Here is a 9,298-nt window from a genome sequence, read left to right as displayed (position 1 = left end):
TTACTGTAATTTGATTACTTTTTTAGTAACGGAGTAATTTAACGTGTTATAATTTTCAAAATAGTAATTAGAGTATAGTTTCAAGCCGAGGTCTCTATATGTTACTGCCACGTTACATTGCTGACAGAATGCAGTGTTTTATAAACTAGAGATTGTAAAAAGGATGTAGCACACGCACTGTCGAGTCAAGTGCCAGTTGATTAGAGACCTGCTCCCGCGAGACCCGACGCAACAGAGCGTGGCGCGGGACAAGATGGGCGAGTGCTGGTAGAGACTCGTGTGTGTGCGGGATGCGGGAGAATAAAGTGATTCATGGGACTCCCGCAAAATAGAAATATCTAAACATAAAATATCGAAAACAACAGCAGCCGCTTGCTTTAGTTAAAAATAACAGTGTTCTGTGAATGTTGATGCTTTAATAACAAATATTTATTGGGAGCGTGTATGCTGGGATTTCATAAATTTCATGGAGAAAAACTAACATAACTAGTAATGTAACTAATTACTGATTACTTTTGAAATAAAGTAATCAGAACAGTAACGTGATTACTTTTAAAAGGAGTAATCAGTAATCAGTAATTTGATTACATTTTCAGAGTAACTTGCCCAACACTGCACACACATCCAATGGCTGCAATATAACAAAGAGTGAAAAATTTAAGGGGGTCTGAATACTTTCCGTACCCACCGTATACATGAATTTTACATATGTATATAATGTGAATATACATTTTGTATAGTGCGCACAGCACAGGTGACTTCCATTATCTAGTCTGCTCAGTGTTTAGGATGTCTGACTCTGACACACTGTTGTCATGGGAACACATCTGCAGTTGTGTTGCATGTGTCAGCACTGTCAGTTTCTCCGTGTCAGATTTCAACCCTTCTAAGATGCAGATCAGCTGCAAAAAATGTTTATTTATTTATTTATTTTTTGAACCAGCCCCTGAAACTATTATGTGCATTTTTTTCTGTATAGAGCTGTAGTTTCTGTTACTTGGCAGTTGGCACTAACAATGCGGTCTTCTTTGCTTCTCATTTTCTGTTGTTTTTAAAGTCTGAATGGTAACAAATAACTTCAATCAAACGTGATGAATGATCACATACTTTGACACCTTTTTATATTATCATAAATTCTAAGAAATGTTTGTCCCCCCAAAGACAGGCCATTCAATTGTTTGGCCAACTTTCATTGTCTGTTCCACAGCTCTTAATGTGTTTAGTTTAATTTGTAATTTGTTAATGAGTTTATCCACTTTAGGGCACAAATAAATCCAAAGCAAAGCTTGCTACTCGCAGTAAATAACAGTCAGAGTGGCTGAGTCTAAAGACTGACATCAGCTAGACTTCAGACACATTTTGTAACCACCTAGCTTTTTTTTTGCAGTTCTTTTACAGACTGCGCTTTTGAAACCAGGACTGTTCGTATTGAAAAGAAAAAAAAATACCAGCAAACTAACACACGCCATACAGTGATACTTTAGTGAGTTGTATAATTATTCCTCTATTTGTATATTAAATTTCATTGTTTTTTTTAACAAATATATGTAATACAGTGTCGCTTGAAAGTTCAAAAGGGTTCACAAACTTTCAAGCAGCACTGTATATGCCCCCCCCCCCTTAAATCCCAATTTAACACCTAGATATATTTCAAGAATTTATTAATAATTTATTATCAGTTCAATTAATTGAGTTCATTATCAAGAATTAAACAATTCATAATTTAAAACATTAAAACAAAACAAGACGTTGCTTAGGGTTTCACTGCATAATGGATGGAACATCACTGCAGCATGGTTGAGAATATGACATTCATCCAGACACTCAAGAGACTCTTCACAGATGTGATAAACTCCTGTTTAATTGCCAACCATTAGTCACAATTATGAAAGTTACCCAGGGAGATGCTGTCTTACCCAGGGAGATGCTGTCTTCCATTTCTGTTTTTTTTGTTGTCACCTGCTATGCCACATCACCCTCCTGTGCTACAAAAGAAATCCAATTTTTTATTTATTTTTTTTCAGTATGTGCCACAGTATGAATAAATCATGCCGGTTTCTGCAAGAGGTAGTTTGACAAGAAGATATTTAGCTAAACTGCTAAATAAAATAAATATATTATATTTATCTAAATATATATAATATTAATATTAAAATACATATGTAATATTTATCTCAATGTATAATATTATTTAAACCTAATATTAATCTCTCTTGCTGTATCAATTGTTTACTAATGGTTATTCCTTCCGCAGGCTCACCTAAGATTCCTTTAAAGTATCTTTTCTTTGTTTTTAGAGACATCTGTCAGAAAAACAATCTATAGAACATAAAAAGCCATGTTCTATACATATGACAAAAGCTAACATGGCAAAAGCAGCAATGTCTGCTTGCCTCAGATTTAACTCACGATTTGAACCATCGTTCTATACTTCTTTTTTTTTGCCCACATAAATTGTTTCAGTTTGTGAAATGAGTTCTTATCCTTTCCTGCAGTCTCAAGAGGAGGTGTGTGACTTGTTGCATGCAGCACCATTCCAGAACATCTTGCCAAGAGTTCACGTTAAAGGTAAGCTCATGTTTATGTATGTCTGCAGAGGATATGCAGTATTTTTAGCATGCTTTATTTGAGCAGTTCCTCATACATATCCAATAATCCTTTTACAACCCACATTTGAGCAGAAGGTGAGCGTCTGGATGCAAAGATGAAGCGTTTGGAGGCCAAATACACTGCACTGCATTTGGTGCCTCTAATTGAGCGTCTGGGAACCCCTCAGGTGGGTGAAATACTGACAGCCGCTTTAGTCGTGCTCTGTTGCTTTACTGCCTCCAGTACACACAACTACTTGTTGTTGTTGTTATTGTCATTAGCATCTCCGATTACACACCTAACTGCTGGTTTGATCTCATCCCTGAGACTTCCACATTCATGTTTAGTTTGAGTTGTGTCGGTGGTAATGGGCAATTTGATTATTTTCAAATAAAAATGGTGATTTCTAAAATGTACTTGAAGATATGTGTATTACTTCATCCTGGTAACTCAGCTATTTTCTGTTACTTTTTGTTACATTAATTGGCATCAGTATCCACACGTGCTTTGGTAAATCATGCTCTTTTGAGAGAAAAAGTTTAAATTATGAGATAAAAAGTCGATCACGACTCACAATTCCAACTTTTCATGTCATAATTATAAGTCAGAATTAGGCATGCCATAATTGACAATGTCGACATTGAGATACTTCATAATTGAGTCAATTGTGAGACAAAAAAGTCAAAATTATGGCATCTCAGCATGGACGTTTTATGCCATCTTTATGATTCTTTGTCAGAATTGTCACAATAGCACTTAAGTGTGCTGACCTACTGTTCAAATTGTATAAATAATGGTAAATATGCTTTGAAGGACAAATCATCAGTTTTGACAAAATAAATACCGTAATCACTGTTGAATGCAGACTTGAGTGAGCCGTACTGGTCCGATTTTAATCAATACCCTGTACAATCTCTCATCAGCAAATTGCCATCGCCCGTGAGGGTGACCTGCTGACTAAAGAGCGCCTGTGCTGCGGTCTCTCCATATTCGAGGTCATTTTGACTCGCATCCGCGGTTATCTGGACGACCCAATCTGGCGCGGCCCGTTGCCCAGCAATGGCGTGATGCACGTGGACGAATGCGTGGAGTTCCACAGGTTGTGGAGTGCCATGCAGTTTGTGTACTGCATCCCGGTGGGAGCACACGAGTTCACTGTTGAGTGAGTGCAAACTGATCACCTGTTTTTCTTGTCATGTAGAATGGCTGTTTACAGTAAGATTAGGATATTTGTGCTTTTTAAAGCATATTGATCTTCTTCTAGGCAATGTTTTGGAGATGGTCTACACTGGGCTGGTTGCATGATTATCACATTGCTTGGACAGCACAGACGCTTTGATATCCTGGACTTCAGCTACCATCTCCTTAAGGTGCAGAAACATGACGGCAAAGATGAGATCATCAAGAGTGTGGTGAGTTTTTCCTTAATGAGTTTGATGTATATTTTATTTAACTTCTGCAGTCAAGACATCAACTAAACAATCTTTTTTTCCCCTCACACTTTAGCCTCTAAAGAAAATGGTTGAACGAATTCGCAAGTTCCAGGTTCTGAATGATGAAATCTTCGCCATTTTGAACAAGTACCTGAAGTCTGGGGATGGAGAGAACATGCCAGTAGAACATGTCCGTTGCTTCCAGCCTCCGATCCATCAGTCCTTGGCCAGTAACTGAGATTGACGTACATTTGCTCCAATTAGAAGTGGAAGAGATGGTAGAGGGGAACATATTTAGCAACAAGTTTAGCCTCATGTTTAGGACCAGTTTCACTGTCACATTCTACTTAGAGACGCCTTTCTTACACCAGCCTGTAGTGTTCACAGAGCCAGTAAGTTGCCTTGTGATTATAAGCACCGATCAGTTGTACCATTATTGCTTTTGTCTCAGGCTTTGGGCCAAATTAGGCCAAAATATGTTTTAAAATGTAGACAAACACGGCCATTTTACTTAGTGTATGTCAGGTTGATTTTATTTTGTACACACACTCGTGCCTTATTATAGATAAATGACTATTATCTTTTATATGTTAATGATAGCACAGCACTACTCGTTTTTCATGTTTTATACTTGGGGAAAGCAGTGGGAAAGGGTCGAAAAATGGCCAAGTGGGTGTTATCAACTGATTATTTAAGCTTTTGCTGTGGTGAGAGACCAGCGGTATATTTCTGTGTGGTGTTTTGGAATGATTATATGCAAGATATTTTTCCTTCTGTTATCCTGAATAAAACTTTAAGCATAACCAAGTTCTTACTCTCAATAAACGTGCCTTTTTGTATTTGAATTATGTAATCATATTTTAATTCAATAAATATGTACCAAACCCTGGTTTCCTGGGTTCTTTTATCCACCAGATCAAATGGGTTAAAGGACTAGTTCACACAAAATAAAAATGGCGGGAAAAAATTCAGCGGGTCTCCTTAAGAGTTTAATTCCATCTTTAATCAAACCCACCTGAACCAGCTAATCAAGATCTTCAGGACTGCTTGAAAATCATCTTTGAAGATGCTGAAGCAGGTTGGAAATATATTTTGCCGAACAGTGGGTCTCCAGGAGCAGGGTTGAAGATGTTTGGACGATGCGATTTATAATCTAACGGTTACTGTGCAGTGTTAATCTTTTCAACAATCTTACTGAAGTTACGTGTACTTGATTGATGAGGGACGAGTGCATCCCACATTATATAGATCAGTGGTGCATCCTGACGATAATTAAACGATTTTAATTAAAACATACTAAACAATGACGAGAAAAATGAACACCGCAAGATATTAACAACGTATTTAAACGATTAAAATCTAGTTTCAGGTGATGAAGCTGAACAATGAATGAACAGCGGTCAATTAAAGCGCTTTGCTGGCGGGTTAATTAACTCAGCCAAACGTATCCTATCCATATTAGATTAATCAGATACACAGACAACATAAATGCATTATTACATCTTGCATCCGCACAAAATGACGCTAATGTAAAGTGCTAACTTAGTCAAAATGTGTCTGTCGTGAACACGCTCTGATCGTGTTGGCAGAATCTATCCGGACTATCTATGCTTTTGGCCTAATTTCGTTATGATTTAATGTTTGCAACACAGAAATGTAGCCTACTGTGTAGACTGTTTGTACAGCTGTTTCAAACATAAAGCTTACATGATGAGCACTGCTCTCTAGATCAGCGGCTGCGCGAAAGCATGTTTAAATGTTCCGATGCGATTGTAATTTCAAAGGTAGAACAGTCATAGCGGAATCATCGTCATTTAGGAATAAGATCGCGATCTTTTAATGATTAATACATATGCATACATATGTGCCTATAGCCTATATTTTTGTATGTCATATTTGTACCGGACCTCAAAAGTAACCGCTTCCGCGATCCATGATTGCAATAGTGTAAAAGTATATTTGTTCAGGCGCTCAAATTTTCACATTGTTAAATGTAGATCCATATTTTAGTTAATATATGAAACGTTTGAATATTTGGATTTGTATTAATAATCACAACACTGCTGATGAACTGAGAAGGTCTTCTCATCATTTCACTTGGATGTCTTTAATACAAAGTCAAAGCAACTACCGATTTTGTAGAAAGAAACTCAGTGCATGTAAATACAGATGTGTACATAAAATATAACAAAAGTCTCTTAAAATGTACAGTTGTGTATTTATAGTGCTACATGAGGAATGATATTAAGCTTACCATGTAGTCTAGTTTGAAACAAACAAAATAGAACAAAAATGAGCTAAACGAAACCGTTAGTACAATCGATTGGTCCATCTTTTTTGTATTTTTTTTTTTTGCATTGAGAGTTGATTGTCTTAGGTTTGATCTCCTATCTGAAAAGGAAAGAAAAATGCTAAATGTCCATAGAGCAGCCAAAACAATTTCATAGACGGACTGCTGCATACTGGTTCCTCACTGAACCTAAGAGACTGTCATAGTGCCGTTTCTTCTGGAGACGCTGTCGAAAGGCAACCCTGACTCTCTGTCGTCAAAGTCCTCTGTATGTAGCAGCTCGTAACTGGAGTGGTTGTTAGCTGCCATGCTGTTTAATACAGGGCCATTCTTCTCGTCCTTCCTGATGGACACAGCCAGTGTCGCCAAGCTAATGCTAACGTCCTTAAAGGCGTGCAGCAGGAAGATGCCCACGATAATCGTAACGAAGCCGCTCAGTGTGCCAATGATGTCATCGGTGCCCATGTGTTCCCATTCTTTGAACAATATGGCAGAGCAGGAGAGCACTGAGGTGGTGAAGAACACGTAGTAGATGGGTGTCACCAGGGATGTGTTAAAGATGTCCAGTGCTTTGTTCAGGTAGTTGATCTGTGTGCTAACACAAGCTATCAGGCTCAGCAGCAGCAGCCAGGCCAAAGGGTTTCGCAACACTGGCTTCCCAGAGATGGCCTCCTTAATGGTAATGCCCAATCCCTTCACGCAGGAGACAGACAGAGAACCGATCACAGAGCAGATGGTGATGTAGACCAGGATGTTGGTCTGCCCGTGGCGTGGGCCCACTACGAAGATGAAGATGAGAGCTATGATGATGACAGCTGTCGCGAAGACCACGAAGCCTGGAGACAGATGGGAGAAAAGATAACAAATATGATTAGTTATATAAAGGAGGCTGTTTTAATTGGCATTTTAAAAAAAATTCCTTAAACATTGTTTTAGTATCAATATAAATATTTATGTACACAACTGTTCAAAATGTGTGGTCAGTAAAAGAAGAAATGAATACATACATTCTGCAAGGATGCATTCAATTGATCAAAAGTGACTTACATTGTTACAAAAACAGAAACTTTAAATTAAATGCTGTTCTTTATGCATCAAAGAATCCTGAAAAAAACTGATGTCCATTTTCACAAAAACATTAAGTAGCACAACTTTTTTCAACATTGATAATAATAATAAAAGTGCCTTGAGAACCAAATCAGCATATTTGAATGATTTCTGAAGGATCATGTGACACTGAAGACTGGAGTAATGGCTGCTGAAAATTCAGCCTTGTCATAACAGGAATAAACTACATTTAAAATATATGAAATACAATGTATTTACATTTAAAATAAATATAGAATAAATGTACATTTAAAATGTACTTTAAATTGTAATAATATTTAAAAATGTGTTTATGTGGTTAATGTATTTTTGTTCATATAAATATGCGAGCATGAGACTTCTTTCTTTTTAAATGGTTAAAAAAAAAAATTGGAAGAAAATATTTTAGTGTTCTTGTTACACGTCACATGCATTTACTGTAGTAATAACAACAAATTATGCACAACTGCATGCAGCTAACCCTAATCCTAACACTATAGTAGGTGAATGTTGTTAATTTATATTACTCAGTTCTTAAATGTATAACAAGGACAACTTAAAATCAAGTGTAACCAAAAATTCTTACTGACCTCACACTTTTGAATGGTTGTGTACCTGCAACCCGTGTAGTCTTATCAAGACCACAATAATGCATATTGATATTACAATAGTCGAATTACTCCGCAACACTGCTGAGCAAAAACAAGTTATTCACATTCCAGGAGAGCCTTCATTGTCTTTACATGTCGTGGTTTACCTGGATCAACCAGTTTTTTGGCCATGTCTTCCAGGCTGTCGATCTCCTCCTCTTGAGGTGCATGTATCACCATGGTAGTGGAGCCCAGGATACTGAGCAGACAGCCAAGCTTCCCATGCAGGTTCAGCCTCTCTGTCAGGAAGTACGAGGACAGTACCGCACTGCAAAACCAGGCACGCATTAAACTTAACCAACTATCAAGGGATAGTTCACCCAAAAATGAACATTCTGACTTTATTTACTCACCCTTAAGTAATAGAAATATATAGATATTTTAATGTTGGTTTGGTCTTAAATCATGGAGTCGTCTTGAGGCCCCTTTAGAAGTTTGTTATGAATACAGTAGGTTAGCCGAGACTTTGTGAATGATGTTGTAGCTTGTTTTTGTCCTTTTGAGAAGTTAATACCTTTAACACTTTGGCATTGAGCATTACAAAATGCAACACTTTGTAAAGTTCATGCATACAACTACTAAGATTAAGGTCGTACTTGGTTTAAAAACAACAAAAAAGGAAACCACAACTATAACTCTATTCGGACGGTGATTCTTTCTCATGTGGACGTCTGTAAAAAATAAATGTACATGGCGTGATAAAACTCATGGATTCGGATGGCTATGCATTCACAGTGAAGAAGTGAGTTCTGTGATCCTATGAACCCGGGCCAGTCACATGATTGTCTGCTGTAAATAAAATGTCATATGAATTTATTCTTATTATTCCAAGCATATTTTATAATATCCTGTTTATTATTTGATTATTTAAATCTCCTGTTTAAAAATGGGAAATTAGACGCGCTATAGTGGTATGTAATTATATGTAATATAGGTAATAATTGGGCCACGACGCAAAGCATTAGTCAATTATTCCGCTTATACTACGGTTACCACACCTCAAGACATCGATCAGATGATATATTTAAAGGGATTCGTCCGGTTTTTGTACTTAAATCACTATTGTGAGTAGATTATTTCTTCCGCATCTCATCCAACGCCTCTTTTGCTAGTTCCAAAACGTCATTTTAAAGCTGGTAATGGAGGCTTGAGCCGTTGATAGCATTCTAATGCAGTTATTAATGAAGTTATTAGAAAGAGAGCGAGAGAGACAGAGACACAAAGAGAAAAAGAGAGAGAGAGAGAGAGAG

At 37.2% G+C, this 9,298-nt stretch overlaps 2 protein-coding genes across 6 annotated transcripts in view; one reads left to right on the top strand and one right to left on the bottom strand.

Annotated features, from left to right (window-relative positions):
- The window catches only part of LOC107685293 (cytoplasmic FMR1-interacting protein 1 homolog), a 40,192-nt gene extending 35,281 nt beyond the window's left edge, over positions 1–4,911 (top strand). For both annotated transcript variants that reach the window (XM_016481825.1, XM_016481824.1), the window contains exons 28-32: positions 2,496–2,568; positions 2,682–2,776; positions 3,513–3,751; positions 3,854–4,001; positions 4,096–4,911. In XM_016481825.1, the coding sequence (XP_016337311.1) occupies positions 2,496–2,568; positions 2,682–2,776; positions 3,513–3,751; positions 3,854–4,001; positions 4,096–4,260 (720 nt within the window). In that variant the 3' untranslated portion in view covers positions 4,261–4,911. The remainder of the gene's footprint in view (positions 1–2,495; positions 2,569–2,681; positions 2,777–3,512; positions 3,752–3,853; positions 4,002–4,095) is intronic.
- A 1,178-nt stretch (positions 4,912–6,089) lies between these two features.
- Positions 6,090–9,298, bottom strand: part of LOC107685294 (magnesium transporter NIPA2-like) — a 12,181-nt gene continuing 8,972 nt past the window's right edge. For all 4 annotated transcript variants that reach the window (XM_016481828.1, XM_016481827.1, XM_016481829.1 and 1 more), the window contains exons 5-6: positions 8,156–8,316; positions 6,090–7,148 (exon numbers count right to left, since the gene is read on the bottom strand). In XM_016481828.1, the coding sequence (XP_016337314.1) occupies positions 6,502–7,148; positions 8,156–8,316 (808 nt within the window). In that variant the 3' untranslated portion in view covers positions 6,090–6,501. The remainder of the gene's footprint in view (positions 7,149–8,155; positions 8,317–9,298) is intronic.

The sequence above is a fragment of the Sinocyclocheilus anshuiensis genome, unplaced genomic scaffold (genome assembly GCF_001515605.1).
Source record: "Sinocyclocheilus anshuiensis isolate Anshui unplaced genomic scaffold, SAMN03320099.WGS_v1.1 scaffold385, whole genome shotgun sequence".
NCBI classification, from domain to species: Eukaryota; Metazoa; Chordata; class Actinopteri; order Cypriniformes; family Cyprinidae; genus Sinocyclocheilus; species Sinocyclocheilus anshuiensis.
The sequence above is the reverse complement of the archived record's forward strand: the minus strand, read 5'-3'. Positions and strand labels throughout refer to the sequence as shown.